Source organism: Adelges cooleyi, unplaced genomic scaffold (assembly GCF_023614345.1).
Source record: "Adelges cooleyi isolate 19-005CV unplaced genomic scaffold, UGA_ACOO_1.1 ACOO_flye_CR_arks_rails_tigmint_CR_PRNA_23, whole genome shotgun sequence".
In the NCBI taxonomy this organism is placed as follows: domain Eukaryota; kingdom Metazoa; phylum Arthropoda; class Insecta; order Hemiptera; family Adelgidae; genus Adelges; species Adelges cooleyi.
In genome coordinates, this window is record NW_026095893.1 from 5895404 (window position 1) to 5914076 (window position 18673).

The following is an 18673-nucleotide window of genomic DNA, read 5'->3' on the forward strand; positions in this document are numbered from 1 at the left end:
GAGGTACAAACACATATGAGGTACGCTAGCAGCTTGTATTATCAATGTTCACAATATTGGCATGGATTTCCTCCGATTAAAATATACTACCATTGAAACATGGCCACCCATTTTCCGGTTATCGCGAGTTACTGACATACCTGGATTTTTATTAGATAATCTGTGGTCACACGATAAGACCGGTATAATGCTGCGTAGCTATAGGCAATGTGGCCAACAAGACGTAATCTGCACTTACCATCAACATTCACCACTCAGGTCCAAGAGGTTACCATGCAACGAATATACAAGACGTGACCGAGGTTATCAGCTGTTTCCATTTCTTATCATAATCGATAATAGTTACTAGTGTTTGTGTACAGTGCACTATAGGCTTCTAGGTACCCCCGAAAGAACTAAGAAGCTAAAATAAAGTTCTTCTTAAGACGTTTCAGCTCTTAACTCGTTGAAACGACACAAAATACAGTTGCACGTCACTTTGAATCAATAAATATGGTATGTAATAGTATTTGTTGATAAATCATACCTGTAATTATTGATACATTTAGCTTAACGTTACCTAATATATTATTTTTGTGTAATTTTGATTTAGGGAAATGAAAACTCGTTGCCTATGGAGTTGTGCTCAAACTGTACGTCTTGTATTACTATGTTATGTTCTTTTCTGATATCAATATATTTACAGTTGATGCTGATGAAATTAGACGTCTGGGCAAACGATTCCGCAAACTTGACCTCGATAACTCCGGTGCATTAAGTTTAGATGAGTTCCTATCACTACCGGAACTTCAACAGAATCCACTTGTGCAAAGAGTTATTGACATATTTGATGAGGACGGTAATGGCGAAGTTGATTTTAAAGGTAACTTATTAATCAGACTTATTCAAGTGTATTGTGGCGAGGCATGGATCTTTTGGCCGGAGAGACGTTGAATAAAAAAATGGCGCTACAACCAGGGTCGATAAGGTTAAATTTTAAAAAAATGTCAGTATTATTATACAATTCATATTTTATTTCGTAAGAATAAATGTAGAGGAGGAGTGGCCGAGTGAGTAAGGCAGCAGTGTGTTAGCGCTCAATGTTTGACACTTGGTCAAAGGCACTCCGTTTGCCGGGCAAGCTAACGGCCAGTAAAAGGGAGCCGCCATCCCCTCTCCAGCAACCCGTCCCGGATAGCGAATCTGTCTAGAAACTCATCTCATGATGGCAGCGTTGAACCCTAAAGGTCCGTTAAGTTGATTAAGAATAGATGTATGCCGACATTTTAATATCTAGCTAATTTCATCGTTATATTCCATATTATTCACAATATTATAATTTATGATCAGAATGTAGACGATAATAATAAAATAACACACCAGAAATAAACTACGATAAGTACGGTAAGTCGTAACATCCAATGATGCGACGTCGATAACTGAAAAGATTAAAGAGTCATTTCTGATAACACAACAATAACCTCAGCCTGTTTACCAATTCCCCCTGCACACATTGTCTGCCAGACTGAGACAAATTAAACATTGTCTCATATATATATGGCATGCCCACAACTATAATATTCTAATACAATAATAACAACAAATGTTTTATTTAAAAATAATATAACCAAATTATTTGTCCATATTCTAAATGGGTAGACCGTAGACGTCGTCTCAATGCTCCTATGAAACTTCACCACTGCAAATGTATATTATATTACAGTTTATTCATACTGTTCTTTAGAATTCATACAAGGTGTATCTCAGTTCAGTGTAAAGGGCGATAAAGAGTCAAAATTGCGTTTTGCATTCAGAATCTATGATATGGATAATGATGGTTACATATCAAATGGAGAATTATTTCAAGTACTTATATTTCTATCAATATTTTAGAAATTGTTTTAATTATAATTTGTATTTATTTATGGTTTATAGGTTTTAAAAATGATGGTGGGAAACAATTTAAAAGATACTCAGTTACAGCAAATTGTTGACAAAACTATATTATTTGCCGATAAAGATGAGGATGGCAAAATTAATTTTGAAGAGTTTTGCTCAGTTGTTGGCAATACTGATATTCACAAAAAAATGGTTGTCGATGTCTAAGTCGTGAGTTTATACTGGCTAATTACATTTTAAATTGCTGAAAAAAAAAATATATATATATATCATAATTTATACTCATGCTCCCCCCATAATGGTTTAAATTGTTTAGTAATCTTCCAGTGTTATCCTCAGGCTTATCTAGTATAAATTTGAATTACAAATTATAATATTTACATTTTATATTATCACATATTTTGTAAAACTATAAGCACTAGATCATCTTCCATCTTACTTAATCTGTAAATAATTATATCACATACTTATATTTAAATATTATTTATGTAAATATAAATAATCATTTGTTATATTTATATTGTATATTTGTTTAATCAGATCAATTTCAAATGTATTAATGTGCTAAAGATAATTTTAAATCACTTGGAAGAACAGTGCTATTAAATTTCCTATTAAACTGTCATCACTTTCATGTTTTAATTATTAAAATGAACACATATTTTTGTATTATTTACTTCATTATTTTTGTATAATCGCTTGGATCTATATACAAATGAATACAATTTTTCTTTATAATATTTTTAAAGTTTTCCAGTATTATTATCGCTATTCGTTAATAATTATCTTTTTCAACATATACAATTTATTGAGCTATAATTGATATTTAATGTGTGTAATTTTATGCTCCTCATAATTTCTTAAATTTAAATAGTTTTTTAAGTATGCTAAAATAACATTATTTCATTGAACTAACCTACATAATTTGCAGGACTCATTATCCACAATAATAATAAATATTGTATTATTTGTATTACATTTTACGTTATAATTCTATAGTGCCAATAGTATTCATCTTGAGTATAATATTAGTCTAGTCAAATTTTTGGCCTATTGAAAAATGGTTCATTTTAGTTATTTCATCATGAACTATATACAATAAACTGGTTCATTCATTTTTTACTATTGTAATTTAATTTTTAGTAAAGAATAAAATGTTTAAAAAAACCTTAACCACTACAAATAATACAATTAACTGATATGCGTATTCGGACTTCAGTCTGTTTTGAGTAATGATGTTGATAACTTTGCTACTGAATATGCTGATGTATTTTGTGGTCTAAGGTTTTTTTAAATATTCATTCTTTTCTATTTCTTAAGATTTTTCTAGTTTAATTCTTTATATTATATTATTGAAAATACAACTTTGTCGATTATACTTATTTAATAATATATAATATGTCTTGCTCTTTTACTTTTAAGTACGGTTTTTACTTGTCTGTGTATATTACATTATTTCAATATCTATAAATAAATAAAACTTAAAAAATGTTCTTTTATTTATTCTCTGTACAAAAAATATTGTTCATGGTGATGACTATTTTTAGTTTTAAAATTGAAATTACCGAGATTTTAGATGAACGAGGTTTGCTATTAAACTAATATATATCCTTTTTTTTTAGATTTGTTAAAAAATACTATGTCTTATTATACACAATAGCCAAAACTCTGTAGACATTAGAACAGTAATTGAGGTTAATAAAAATAGTAGTCTAGGAACCGAGGAAAATAAGAAATGTAAACTATATGACCGAGGGTCGAGATTATTATATTATATTTAAAATTAAAAAAATAGTTTAGTGTAATTTTAAATTGCTTTATTGTAGAAAACAAAAATGGCCAGACTACTTTAATATGTTTAATAAACAAAAATATAAGAGGGCTCTTCTCTATGTAAAGATTTTCAAACTTTAGTATTATGAATAATATAATTGAGGCCTGAAAGAAATGGGCGCCAATTGATGTCCGTCAGGGGTGCAAAATATTTGACAAAAAAGGGATTTGTAAAGTTGGACCTGATAATTGAATGTGAATTGAATTTTTATTTTGCCAGGTGCAAATCTGTTGCTTGGCTTGGCTGTAAATAGAATACATTTTTAAGTAAACCGGTTTTTGTTTACTTGGAAACCCCTTATGTCAACTAGGCTCTAACTATTAAATTAATTAATAATTTAAAAATCATGAGTTAAACCAATTGTCTATGCTGTAGAGCTATGATGTTAATAATAATGCTTTAGTTGGCTGGCCAAATGATTCTAATAAGGATGGAATATGGGAAGAAAGAAGATGAACACTAATATTTAGGAATATGGGTAGTAAGAAAATGAACACTTAGATGTTTAAGTTAATATTATTATAATTAAGAAATACTATCAATACTAATATTATCAAATATTGAAGCAAAAATGTTTAAATAATCACTTAAGTTTAACATTTTTATAATTTCCTTTTTATAATACAATTTTAATAAATTTATAAAACAAAATGTATCTAGAATCTTCAGGTTATTGTCAACAAACACACATTTAAAATTGTCTAAATCATATTTCAATTTATTTAAAAGTTCTGAAATTGTGTCTTTAAAATAATCATTGTCGTTAAATGAATAAATTAATTGTTTGAGGCCATCAAAAGCAAGAATAATTATATGTGTCTGTTCTTGGTACACATTTGATTGATCGTTAAAAAATGGATTTATTGTCTCATCGTGATTTTTTCGCTGCTCAATTATGGACATAGAGTTCCAAAAACATAAAAATGCAGATTTTAAACACATCATCATTTGAACTGTTGAAAGTTGAAACATTTTTGTTAAGCAAAAGTAAGGATTAAGTGTATAAGACTGGTTATAGCACAAGCGGTTAACAAATCTTGTTATTTCTGTACGCACATTAGAATCTTCATCTTGTAACAATATTACAACAGCTTTCCATAATCTAATATCATCTTTAAAATTTGTAAAGTAATATAGAGATCGTGCAAAATTAAAACGATCAAATGAATCATAAATATCGCTATCAATGTGTTTACATACATATGGTAACAATGTCGGACAGACCTCAATGGGACACAACCAACTTAAAACAGGAAGCATAACATTTAAATCCTTTTCTTTATGAGATAAACACTTTTCAAATATTTTAATAAAATATGCATTCTTTAAGTCAATTCTGAAAGAGTCTTCAACATTTTTATTTAATAAATTATCAATATTTAAGAAAACCAATTTAAAAATTTTGTTATTGTTAATTAATTCTAGATAATGAATAAATTGTTTTATTAAAACTTTTTCGTCTGTGTTTTGGCTGTTTATAAAACATTGAAGAAAGTTTATAGTTGTATTCTCATCAGAATTCATATAATGCTCTACAAGGTTTATAACATCTGATGAATTTGATATATCGTTTTTAATCATTAAATCTTTTACCTGGCTATAACCAATAACCGATTTACAAGGAAAAGGGCTAGTTATATTACGATTCATTGATATGTAAATTGACTTGCACAAAGGTGGCATACTATCATTGGGAATAATAATAACATCATACTCTTGATTAAATTCCAAGAAATATAAGTTGTTAAGATACTTATATAAACAAGTAAATCCATGAACTTGATTTGAACAAAGTTGCGATGAATGAACATCTTGGTACACCTTTTTAATTTCACTACCGACCCACTTTAGTGTTGAAAATTGTTCATCTCTTTGTATTATGTTAACATAAGCTTGAGCTGCCATATTTCGAACTGTATATATTTCTGTTGAAAATCCAGTAGTACTTAAACTTTGGCGAAGGTTTTGTACAAATTGTTTATGTTCAGTTGACAGTAAAGACCATGATTGTAGTTTAACACCTTTAAGCAATGACATTAAAGGTATAAGTTGACTTTGACTTGATAGACTTTTATCTGTTTGAGCCAATAGAAAATGTAACCGGTACATCATCTGCGGAAATTGATACAACAAAGGTTCTAGAGGTAAATGAGAAAGCCAAGAATCATTGTTTAGGCGGTTTTGACCAATCAGTTTTACTTGAAGTGAGCTAAAGAATTGAAGAGCAGCATTTCTACAAAAAGCATAAAACAATGTTGTAATTCAAATGTATTTTTGAAATATGTATTATTAAACATGTATTATAAAATTAAATTCAGTATGAAATTTATTGTCCCTTAGAACTAAGCCGTATTTGGGGGAGGGGTTTACGGGGTCTAAACCCCCATACGAATATTTTATGTCTTATATTTTTTTTTTTAATAAAACTTAGCTTTATTCTTTATTTTGGACACCTCAAAAAAAAAATTTAGATACGGCCATGCCTGAAATAGCTATTTTGATATGTCACTCGATTTTTGAGTTTTTGAATACCGACGTCTCGTAGCATCGCGTCCAATAATCCAAAAATCATGTGACATATCAAAATAGGGGTTTTGAGAGACGAAAAATCTCATAGGAAACTCATTTTCCATTAGAACAACAAGTAGACTGCCGAGCTAATTTTGTTGTGGTGATCATAGGCGCCATGAGTACCAATAACAGCGCTCATGAACTTTTTTAGTCAGACTATCACAAATTTATCTGTATTATTGTGTGGTCCACAATATTTATCTATTTATATATTTATGGATAATTAAAAGTTCACTATAAGTAAAATAAGATTAAAGAAAATGACCTTGACAATTTCAGAAGTTATGAATCGTCAGTACAACAATAAACTTCAGAATTTTAAGGTAATTAACTAGATTATGTTATTAATTTATTTATGATTTTTTAACTAATTGAATTTTGATTTTTTGTAACCCAGTATTTGGTAGCAAAAAATGACTTAAATAATGCAATATATTATATTCTTTTTTAATAATACCTGACAGTCCAAAGTGGGGAACCAAGTTGTTCAATACATAAAAACACTAATTCTTCCATAAATGGGTACAAACATTCTAATGTAATTGTTGAATTTGAAACTATAGCAGTAAGCAGATGTAATGCTTTAGCTTGAGGTAGATCAACAATAGTGTCCATATAAATATCTAATGCCACATTCTTTTTAGCTATATTAAATAATTGGTTTATACAATAAGGTATGGTTTCCTGAAAAAAAAAAATTACAGTTATATACAAGTATTTTCTATTAACAGTAAAAATATCAATGTACTCTCGAAAGTTCATAAGTTGCTACCCTATCTAACATTTGAATGAGGGTTTATTTGTAGTGGTGTACATTTAACCTAACTCTGGGGAGGGATTTTAACACTTTTCTACAAAAAATGTGTGAGCTATCCCCCAGTCGTGGAATATTATTGTACCACCTACCCTCTCCAATATTAATGATATTTAAAAATCTACTACCGTTACTGAAACATATTTTTTTCTAAATACTGACTTAAAATTCTGCTATACTGATGAATTTTAACTTGCTGTACTTAGCGACTTAAACCCTATACTTGAGAAGTCATATTAAGCTATCAAAAATACCCAAAAATTCAAACAACTCAAATATAAATACATTTAGTGTTTACTAAATTATTTATATTTATTTTCAATAATTTTTACAATCAATACCTTTGCTACCAAGTGTTATTTTAAAGTGATCTTGTCACTTTTAGCATTGATTTTGTTTTTTATTGATAAACATTAAGTATACAGGTTGATCAGTTAAAGTTTCTAAATCATTTTTTCTGAAAAATCTTCCGTTGTAAATTTATACAATGATATTGATAAAAATGTTGTGATTTATCCCCAATTTTAAAACAATCTTTTAAAAGACATCGTGTGCGCACAAAGCCTGTCAACAACAACTACTTACAAAACCAGTCTGCCCTTATATTGTATTATGGTTAATTTTTTTTTTTTTTTTGTAATTAGAATAACCATCCAGCCTGAATTCTATATCTGATTATCTTATTTTAAATATATGCAGATAGTATCAATTATAAAAAATTAAATTACCTTTTTATTTGTTACGATTGCATGAATAAGATATCGTTCTCCAGCTGATCTTCTTGAAATTTCATCTACAGGTTTCATGGAACTTAAATGATCATTTAACATATGGTGACACCAACTAGAGGATTCTTTCCAATTTTTTATCAACATACCCAAAGATCTACAAGTAGCCTCCATAGCGCCTTTATGTCTACACATTATTAATACATTAACTATCATATTAGCACATCTTTCGATATGATTATTTCGATAATTATTTTTATCAGCCAACATAATCGCATATTTACTAGCAACATCACAACATATCTAAATTGTTCAACAAAAACATATAGGTTAGGTTACGTTAGGTACAAATATAAAAGATTAAACAGTAAAATGGCTAATACAATATTTACTTTAATGTTAATCCAAATAAAATTTAGAAGAAACATGTTTGTTGGTGTTTGTTTATTGTCTTGTTTAGATTCAGAAAGACTACTCAACGCTATTTCCATTTGTGCAAAGGAAGGGGCAATACATTTTTCTAAAATAAATTGTAGAGTATTAGAGTTGCCATAAATTAATAATATAATTATAAATAATTTAATAAGGTACCTTCTTCCTCCATTTTAGAAGCTAAAGTATCCAACATAAGTTTTAGATTGCTATCAATTAAATTCAATAGTAATTCAATTTCAACTTCGGTTAACTTTTCCATTTTTGGACAATTTTTTTCAAATGTTAAATTATTTATAGTGTTGAGTAATCCGTAAAGAGTACTATTTATAACATTGTCGACAAAACTATGTTTTAATTTGATTACTTGTTTTTGAGCTAATTCCAATAAATAGGAAGAAATGTTACGAAAGTTTATGTCAAATACATTTATCTTCAATCCAGAATTGTACATGAGAATAGTTATTGTGTAAATTATAATTGAACCACTTTCATTTTTATAAAATACTGGATCATTACAAAGACTTAATCCAAGCTTCAACCAATTTTTCATCAATTCTTTATCTTCTAATGTAACAGTGAAATATGAAATTAACAATTCACTACTTTTTCTTCTAATATCATCAGAATCTAATAAATTTTCAAAAAGCAATTTCCTACATTTTGGAGTCATAAAATTTTGACTTCTATAATGCTTGAGAATGACTGAATACATTTTTAAAGATGTTATCTTTCTTTGATAATTTAAACCACATTTCAAATTATTAATAATCAGTGCATGAATACGATTGATTAACTGTATCATTAGATCACATGGCTTTTTACTTGTACGTAATAGACATTCTATTCCAGAAATTAGTTTATTTCGTAAGTTTGAGCAATCACTATTTAAATTATCATTAATAAATTCATAAATCTGTTCCAATACTTGGGGTGATATCTTTGAGTTGCACAAAATGGTAAAAGCTTCAGCTCTTACTTTAGTGTTGCTTGAGTACAATGAAATGTTTAATATTTTATTGAGGTTATCAATATTAACTTTTTGAGCTTGTACACTTTTTATTATAGATATTTGAAGATACAAATCTGGTTTTGGCTCATTAGAAATCTCTTTATACAACAACAGTAAGCTGTCTAAGTGTTTTAATTTCATTTCAGGTAATAAATATGTTACAAAATTAAACTTTGCTAATCTGAAACAAAAAATATATATAATATAAGGAATATTTTTCAGCATCTATGCAGTGTTTCAAGAACCATTCTTTCTTAAACATACTAATTAATCAGACATATTATTGTTTAATTGATATAGAAATCAGGTCAATTAAATAAATTATCTCCTTTTATGTCAAAACTGAGGAAAATTCACAAAAATCAATAAAGTTATATATGAGAATCCATTTTGTTTAGTGATATCATGTGTTTCAACCATCAATATATTTTTTTTTATAAAAGACTTAAAATAGTTGATAATTATTTCTTTAACTTAATAAAAAAATACTTGACCAAAAAAAACTGAAGAGAGCATAGAAAAGATACTGTTTATCTTTGGAGTCAAAAAATGTTTTTTAATAAAGAACTATGAAATACTCTGTATCTATAGGGCAAACTTAAGTTTTTAAAAATTAATGTGTGAAAACGCATTTTAAATTAATTATTAATAGGAAAAACAAGACAAGATAATTTGTACGAAACATAAATGTGTAATAATTAATGAAACTTGCATTTACAAAACATAAATGAATCAATTTAAATTTCTTATGAACTAAAGCAATTTGTTTTCTATTATAAAATTACAATAAATAGGTAAAGAAAGATACGGGGAGAATATGGTCAGTAGATACCTACTTGCGCCTTAAACTATATTATTAGTTTAGGTAACAAAAAAAAAATGTTATGTTTACTCACTCGGTTATGTTTTTATTTAAAATTAAATTCAAAATTGGCAAAATCATCATTGTTGAAAAATCTTCTTCATTTAAATACTTAATAAATACCTTATATAAACTAATGCATGGTGATAGTAAAAAAGGTTCATTCAAACATTTCCATAATGATACTGGCAATTCTTTATATGTATTTAAAATCTAAAAAATTATATTAAAATAAAGCAAAATCTCTATTTTTGAAAAATGCATTTTAACTCGAGCCAAAAAAAAAAATATACCTCACCTTTTTAATACCGTAAACTGGAGCTATCTCAGCTAACATGTAATATTTAATTCTTAGTGACCATGATATATCTGACATTATAATGTTCATTAAGTAATTTATATCTTCTAGATAAATGCATTGTTTAAATAATAAAATACATTGTTCATGAATTGTAGGTAAATGATGTGTCATGAGACCCATAAGAACTCTGAAAACATGATGTGACAGCTTTTTCCATTGTTCCTTTGTTATAATAGATACACATTCTGTTAAATGTTTTAAAGCATCTAATGTTATATCAGGATTACTATAGCATAGAACGCATACATCTTCAAAAGTGTTGACAATATAATTTAATTGATTTTTTGAACATAGGCATTTTATAGCACCAATATGTACTTGCAAACAATATTGACTATAGTTTTTAGAAGGAAGTAGAAAATGTTTATCCATACAACAAAAGTTAATATTGTGAGGATAATGTACATCTACATTGTAAACAGTAACAAAAACATTAAATAAATCCACTTTTTCATTGGGTACATTCAATTTAACTATTGAGTCCGCTTGATAAATTAAGTAAAGTGTTTGATAAAGAATTTGTGGAATTACTTGTTGATAATCAGGTGGACAACTTTTAAAAGCAACAACATTTATAAGTTGATGATGGATGTTTTTTAAAGCATTTTTACAAATATAATTATTTGCAGGAAATAATTCCTTATGTTGATTCACTAATGTTTTCAACAAATTGTTTATATCCTGAAAAAAAAATTATTATGTTATCATACAAAATTTTAACTCATTTTTTTAACAATGTTTTTTTTTTTAATATTTATATAAATTATTAATAGCATACTTTTACAGTATTTGAAAATTGTATTAAACAAATAAAATGATTAATAATTAAGTTTAAGTGCAGAACTACGTGTTTTAGGAAGTAGTGATAGGAATCCGAAAATCCGGATTTAAAAAAAAAAAACGCTATTTAAGGCACTTGAAAATCTTATAAATATTAAATACTATTACCATATAAAAATGTGTACCTAAGTAAAATTTGTTAATCAAAATTTAAAGAAAAAACTTAACTTTGTCTATAAAATGCTTACGGATTTTTGGATTTCAACAAATCCAAAAGCAGTTTATCTTTTTGGTGTTTTGTTTTATTTTTACATATTTATCAAAACAATTTTACTTAGGAACACAGCTTTATATTTTAAAATTATTTAACACTTATATGATTTTTAAGTACCTTAAATAGTGTTTTTAGTGAAAATCCGTACTTTCGAATTCCCATCACGAATATAAGGAACAACACTCTAATAAGTTCAGACAACACTCAGCCATCCATTCCAGCATATATTATTTTCTTCATAAGAAAGCATATAAAAAACAAAATGTACCTATTTTTGAGTTTTAATAAATATTAAATATATTTTTATCCTGATAAAAATGTTTAATGAAAAAAAATTTAATAAAACCATTTGTTTTCCAGTAGACAAATACCTGCATTGCAAGTACATAGCTTACAATAAAATTTTACCACTATAGTGGCCTGTTTTTAGGCACCTGAGCGTTGTCTATGCTATTAAAAACTTACTGAACAACATTTCTGAGAGTAATAAATAGAAAAAGTGGCTAAATATTTAAAATTATTATTTTTAATTTATTTTATTCGTTTTATATTATATTATTGTAGCACATTACGTAATCTAATGCAAGAACATGAATATAAAAAAAAAAACGTTAATTACTGTTTTAAACTGTAATTGAAATACTTACATTTAAGTTTGAAATATTATTTTGAAGGATATTTTCAAGGATTTCTAAACTAATTTTATTTAATCTTTCATCAGCCATATTGTGGTCTAATATGTTTAATTTTCTAAAACACAAATCGACATATTACTTATACAAAATATTTGAAAAATATAAGTAAATTTTTCAATGGGCGATGTGCAAGCACAAAGCCAGGATTTTATTTATTTAATAGGGATACATTAATTTGACCATCAAGCTTATACAACCCTGATAAATATTTAGCTTTAGTATTACAATTGTTTAAGTAAATAATTCATCTCATCAAACAATATATTTAAAAATGTATAAATAAAAAAAACAATTATCACATAATAAAAAATAAGTAAAATAGTATATTTACTCTTATTCTATTTATATTCATTTTTTTCATATAACAATAATTAAAAATTAATTATTTTCAGCTTACCAATTTTCTAATACACTATTTTTGCAACAAAAAAAACGGCTTAATTATCCTTTTCGTTTAAAGGTTCATAACCTTCTTTTTCCATTTTTTCTTTAAATTGTAAGTAGCTGTATTTTCTGTCAAAATGTTTCACCTGAAAAATATTTTTAACATTTGTTTAATAAGAGATATACAACCTTTATTAATAAAATAATGAAGGCGTGCTGCCCAGTTTATAGGTTGCTACGAGGACACAGCCTACTAATCAGTACATAGTATATATAGCATTGAATAGATACAATGGTATAAATCACAATAATTACATTGGTATAAAACAAAGACAAAAAATTCCAGCAGTTGTTAATAAAAAAAAAGAACTATTATAAAATTCACTAAGGTATAGGTATAAAATAGAAAATAAAACAAAAAAGTAATAACAATATTAATAAAGTAGATATGTCAGTGAATAAATATATATCGTTTTCCCTATGTTGAATTTTATAGTGTTGTTAAATATTTTTACTTTTACTCAGTTGTATTATAGTATTAAGTGTACATTTAATATAAATCACAATTGTTACAATGAAAATAAAAAATTGTTAAAATTTAAAAAAATTAATTTTTTAATTAATGAAATTAAAAAAACGCTAGGTAGTACAGTGGGGATGAAACATTTTGGAAAAGAGAAAGTCACAAGGCTACAGAAATTATTATAACCTAGAGTGATAAAATTACTTTAAAATAAACGCTTATATATACAAGCACTGCCTTATAATAGTATTTTTTGTATTAGTGTGATTACAATTAAGACTGGTTGTTCGTATATAATAATTTGTTGCTGTTGACTGTAATTGATATTATAACGAAAATATTTTTAAATAATTGTTGACACATAGCTACCTACATATTGACTACGGTTAAAGCGTAATTTTAGTCTTTTTTTTTTCTTAATAAAAAAAGTTTGAATTCAGATTTTTGAGAAAATTGTAAATGTTATAGGCCTATTCTAGATCTTTTCATTCTAGACCTGTTTTTATTTTCAGATCTTAAGCTCTAAAACTTCACCTATACAAATAAAGAATTTTCTACCCCTTCAGGGGAAAGGGTTAACAATATATTTTTGGTTTGCAAAGTTTCTTAGTAGTACTATATTTTAAGAATATTACATACAAATGTGGAACTAATTAGATTATTTTTAAAATATTTTATGCCGTAATTTTAAGTTGAAAAATGTGTAATTTTTTGACGATTTAGGAAGGGAAGGGGTTAACATTTTACATTTTTAGTCTTATAAAGTACAATTTCTGATCTATAGACTTTCTACATAAAGAAATTGGTTTAGCAGTTTAAAAGATATTAAGGGTCTAGACACAAAATAAACTTCAAAACATGTCATTGTAAAAACAATACCTCAGCTCCGCATAATATCTAAAAAAACATAATATATATTGTAGTAAATATTTACCCATTGGATAGGACATAATGTTTCATAAGTCTTTCTTAGTTCTACACATTTTTCTACTTTGTCATTATTGGTTCTTAAACATTCCCAATATTTATCACGAGATGACCAGCATTTGCTTCGTTGAATTTTAGATAAGAACTCATCTTTACTGCTCATTCTACATTAGTTATAAAAAAATGTTTATTGAAGTATAAATAATTAGATAGTGAATCCAAAAGTATTATCCAAGATACAAAACATAAAATTGGAAATACTACACTAAAGTATTAGTAATACCTAAATTGATTATAAAATAAATATATAGTTTTAACCCGTCGTTAGTGGCGTCCTTTTTCCTACGACAATGGGACTACTGGACGGTAGTGGGAGATCTTTTATACACAACCTTAAATTTTATTTATTACCTAAAGATATATACTATAAACACATTATTAATTATAAGAATATATTATTCATAAATGTATATCCATATGAAATTCATCATAAAATTAAAATTAACTTGCTTAGTCTCTCACTTTATGAGCACAAACTGCCTATTACTCACTGGTTTAACTGTTACTGACAATAAACGATTGTTATTTTTTTCTGTGTGTATAATTCTATACTTTAACTACGTGTAATTGATTAAGTATAGGTATGAAACAAGACAATGAACAAACAAAATAGCCAGTAGTGACTAACATTATTGTATGGTCAAAAGTCTCACCACACAACCAACGACGGATTAACTACACTATGTTATCCAAAAAATCCCATATTAAATGAGCATAATATGTATTTTGTAATAGTTCATAAAAATTTAGTTCTGACAATTTAATGAGTTCAATATTAGCTAGAGACTAGTTGTCTATAGATTCTAATAAGCAATTCAACAACTACTAGACAAGAATAATTTTAATATTACAAAGTATATAGAGATGTTTTAACCAAGTTGACAAAAATAATAACATTAAATATGATAAAAATCTTACTTTAGAAATCACTTATGTAAATATCAAAAGTTAACGACTTAAATATGAACACAATATGTTATAAGCTAACAAATCACGTGGAACTAACAAAACATGTTTCAACAACAATTAAATAAAGAAAAATTAACACTTGAAAGTTGTATGTTTTAGTTATACGTATGAAAAAATGCGTTTCAGTTTGGAAATTAGTATACCATTTCGGTTCACCGCAAATCAGAATTGTGAAATGAGTTTTAACTTTTAGGACTTATAACTCAGTATAACCACAGATTAATATGAATTATAATATGTAATACAACATTGAAATAGAGAACTCATAAGAACGGGAAACGGTATGTTATCAAGAGTTACTGAGCATGTGCTCGTTCGTATCACAGAAAAACAACAGACATCTTTTGATTTTTGTCGTACACCGTATAATGGGAATTTTCTATAGCTGGTCACCTGCCGAAAAAACAATACGTCGAACACTTCTCAGTCATACTCTCAACTTAACTTTTCCTTCTGGTTTCGGGATAACATGATTGCCACGAAAAGTTTTTGCACCAAATTTACAGTTACTCCAAATATTATCAGTTAGTACCATAGACCTATATACATATGCCACATCAAAACTCAAGTATAATTGCATAACTATAATATATATCTATTCTGTGATATAAGTACACGGTAAAATATATATAGTAGTAATAAAATTGATATTTCGTTACGCTGTCATTTTATCTCTGAAGATAACAATTCGAGACGATGTGCAATAACCTGTATATTTCAACCACCGATTAAATACATATATATATATTTAATCAAGGTTTCAACCATGGACCTATGACTAAATATTTATATGCTCATGCATAGACCCATCTTATAACATACTATCTATCTAGTTATCAAAAGCCAACTGCAGGCAAGTGGCAACAGGTGAATTTTAATTTTTAGATGTACTCCAGGCCTTAACTCCTCTAACTCCTAAGTAAAACAATTAACAATATTTAATTGTTTTATTTCTTGCGATACGATTGCTTAAAGCTTTCAAGTATTGTGTTGATGTTAGTTTTTAAGATAAGAGTCATAATTAAATTTATTATTATGATATTAATATAAATATTATTAACACTTGATACGTAATGTATTGTACATACTAAAAAGTTTCAGCACCGTTTGCGTGACGTCGTGTATAATTGTGCGGTTTCAACTATACATATATTTATTGAAATAGTTCTTTGATATTTCATAAGTATACACGATTTTTAAATAATTTAAGTAGTGTTTATTGATTTCTTAAAATATTTTTACAAGGTCAGTCCAGCCATTAGTCTGTAGACATGTTGACTCACTTCTCTTTACAATGTCTACACCCTTATTAAAGGTTTTACATTTTTACTTATATAGTTTGGTATAAAATACTCATTACTAATGTTGCAGGAAAAATTATTTGTGGACATGGAAAATATCAGTATACAAATTGAGCCACATAAAACATACTTCAGTGATGGATGTGTAGAGAGTATGCCAGAAGCAGCTGATGAAATAGATTTATTACGAGGACAACCGCGGCATGAACTAAATGAACCTGTGATTTATCATTAATATAAAATATTTATAACTACAAGTATTTTAAATATTAAAAAAAATAATTGAAATTTTATATGTAGGACAAATGGTCTTCGCGGTTGCTCAAACGTTCTACAGATATTGCATCTAGTGCATTAAATAAGATTGATTACCTCGGTGAATCTTTGGCATGCTTTTTTGGTATCACTACACCTAAATACCAGTTTGAAATTAACTACCATAATAATATTGTACAAGAGGTATGATTTTATGATTTATCAACTAAGTAACAACAATAAATTTAAGATTAATTTATTCGCATATAAGTAATTAGGGTTGAAATACTGTTAGTACTTTAACATCATTGTGTATAAACATATATATTAACATATTTATAACAATTGTTAAAAATGACAAATAAAAACAAAAAAAAAGGCTAAACATATTTTAAAAAAGGAAAAAGTGAGCTATTTTCTTCTCTTGCCATAGTCACAAATACCTAGCAAAAATTATGTTAAAATTATTAGGTAGTATGACCATTTTCTGTTCCAACTTTGAATTTTGATTATTATAAACTAAAAAAATTGATTTTCCTATTTTACAACAATAAGATATTTTTGTAATTTTGATCTCTAATTCCTTAACTTGAATCTAACTTGTGTATATACTTCTAGTAAAGATGAGTTTTGTATTGCTATTTTATATTAACATCCAAGCGTTGTATTAACACTGCAAGTTTAAAATTAAGTTATAACTTTTCACTGTCACAATTGTGATAAATGCATTTTGTTTTATACAATCAACTTTTCAGCTCTATGAATCATATATATGTGCTGAAAAGAAGCCTACTAGGACAAATAAATAAATAAACTAACATATAGTTAAATATTGAACGACAAACTAGTAAACCTAAATATATAACTTTTTTTTTAAACTGTATAAGTTATAGAAATGTAATAGTAAACATTTGAATTTTATTAAATAATTTTTACTATTATTATTGCATGTAGCTAAACTCGGAAAGAATTTCAGATGAAGAAAATATGAAAGGATGGAATCCTCAACCCCAAGAATTTGTCACAGACACAGAGCCATGTTAAAATGATTGTACTTTTAATTTACATATTGACATCTTGTAATAATCATTTAATATTTGTTGCCAAATGTTATAGTTTATTTAATAATAATTAAATTTAAAAATGCATTAAGTCTTTAAATATTTATGCTGAATGGGCTGCATGAAAATTCTATACATTTAAAGGAACACTATATTTTGAGCGTTAAGGAAATTACTGAATGTTAATTAACTAACATGTAATCTGGCATTATTTAATATTTTAATGGAATACATTACACCTTAAATCATGATTAAATCTCCTTCTATCTTATGGTCGACAACCGCTATAATTAAATAACCAGGCATGATCGCTAGATAATACTGTGCAGGATATTTCATTACCAGAGTTTGAAAAAGAAGTATTATTGTTCTAATTTGTTATTATAAAATGAATGGGATGTGTGCAAATGGACAAGATAGAAAAAGTCAGTAATCTAGCAATCATGTCTTAAATACTACATTTTAATTATTCATGTAGTGAGAATAATTTAAAAGCTCATTTATAGTACTAATATTTTTTGTGCTCTTTAATGTGATCAAATTTATACAGTATTTTTTTTTTTTTTTTACTAAACCCTGCGTGGACAAGTTAAAAAGTATTACATTTTACTCTTTGAATAGTGGCTTAAATATTTAAAAATGTACACTCATTATAACATACATTTGGATAGCTTATCAAACTACCAGCTATATAGATTTATACACTATTTCAAATGAGAATATGTATTTTGGGTTATATTTTGTAGTGATATTGTATACTAATGTTAAATTATAATATTTAAATCCCTAAAAGTTGTATTACCCTGTCAATTTAATGAAATGTCAATGTACTGAAATTTTTTTTATGTATCTACTTTTAGTGTCATTACTTAATAAAAAAATTATAATATTAATTGTATTATATTAAGCAGTTTAAACAATGTTAAATAAAACAAAATATAGAAGAATTATA

At 26.8% G+C, this 18673-nt stretch overlaps 3 protein-coding genes across 7 annotated transcripts; 2 read left to right on the top strand and 1 right to left on the bottom strand.

The window, feature by feature from the left end:
- Nucleotides 1-344: 344 nt before the first annotated feature.
- On the top strand, nucleotides 345-2447 carry LOC126836264 (calcineurin subunit B type 2). The gene is made up of 5 exons (XM_050569509.1): nucleotides 345-495; nucleotides 593-632; nucleotides 686-862; nucleotides 1724-1845; nucleotides 1915-2447. Exons 1-5 carry the CDS (start codon nucleotides 493-495, stop codon nucleotides 2083-2085), a joined length of 513 nt encoding a protein of 170 aa, XP_050425466.1. The 5' UTR covers nucleotides 345-492; the 3' UTR covers nucleotides 2086-2447.
- Nucleotides 2448-4285: 1838 nt separating this feature from the next.
- Nucleotides 4286-15596, bottom strand: LOC126835709 (uncharacterized; the record flags this gene model as incomplete). The annotated part of the gene is made up of 10 exons (XM_050568470.1): nucleotides 15498-15596; nucleotides 12639-12771; nucleotides 12194-12296; nucleotides 10430-11173; nucleotides 10166-10344; nucleotides 8417-9450; nucleotides 8218-8345; nucleotides 7826-8128; nucleotides 6741-6967; nucleotides 4286-5945 (listed from the first exon to the last, which is right to left on the bottom strand). Coding segments are annotated over exons 3-10 (4353 nt in total), but the record flags the coding sequence as incomplete, so codon positions are not given.
- A 211-nt stretch (nucleotides 15597-15807) lies between these two features.
- Nucleotides 15808-18605, top strand: LOC126835393 (protein FAM177A1-like). 5 transcript variants are annotated; one of them, XM_050567950.1, is made up of 5 exons: nucleotides 16114-16287; nucleotides 16350-16419; nucleotides 16476-16625; nucleotides 16706-16864; nucleotides 17615-18605. In XM_050567950.1, exons 2-5 carry the CDS (start codon nucleotides 16399-16401, stop codon nucleotides 17702-17704), a joined length of 420 nt encoding a protein of 139 aa, XP_050423907.1. In that variant the 5' UTR covers nucleotides 16114-16287; nucleotides 16350-16398; the 3' UTR covers nucleotides 17705-18605. The 5 variants fall into 5 exon arrangements, with proteins under 5 accessions (XP_050423911.1, XP_050423909.1, XP_050423910.1 ...); XM_050567954.1 differs by lacking the exons at nucleotides 16114-16287; nucleotides 16350-16419 and adding an exon at nucleotides 15808-15957 and having other exon boundaries at nucleotides 17615-18604; XM_050567952.1 differs by lacking the exons at nucleotides 16114-16287; nucleotides 16350-16419 and adding an exon at nucleotides 15809-15971 and having other exon boundaries at nucleotides 17615-18603.
- Nucleotides 18606-18673: the final 68 nt, after the last annotated feature.

What these genes read in the sequence shown, in the direction of transcription:
- LOC126836264 (XM_050569509.1), top strand. An exon ending in TATGGAGTTGTGCTCAAACT is followed by an intron (nt 633 to 685) that starts GTACGTCTTGTA and finishes ATATATTTACAG; the next exon opens with TTGATGCTGATGAAATTAGA. An exon ending in TGGCGAAGTTGATTTTAAAG is followed by an intron (nt 863 to 1,723) that starts GTAACTTATTAA and finishes ACTGTTCTTTAG; the next exon opens with AATTCATACAAGGTGTATCT.
- LOC126835393 (XM_050567950.1), top strand. Translation starts at nt 16,399, where the DNA reads ATGTCTACACCCTTATTAAAG. An exon ending in TGTCTACACCCTTATTAAAG is followed by an intron (nt 16,420 to 16,475) that starts GTTTTACATTTT and finishes CTAATGTTGCAG; the next exon opens with GAAAAATTATTTGTGGACAT. An exon ending in GGCATGAACTAAATGAACCT is followed by an intron (nt 16,626 to 16,705) that starts GTGATTTATCAT and finishes TTTTATATGTAG; the next exon opens with GACAAATGGTCTTCGCGGTT.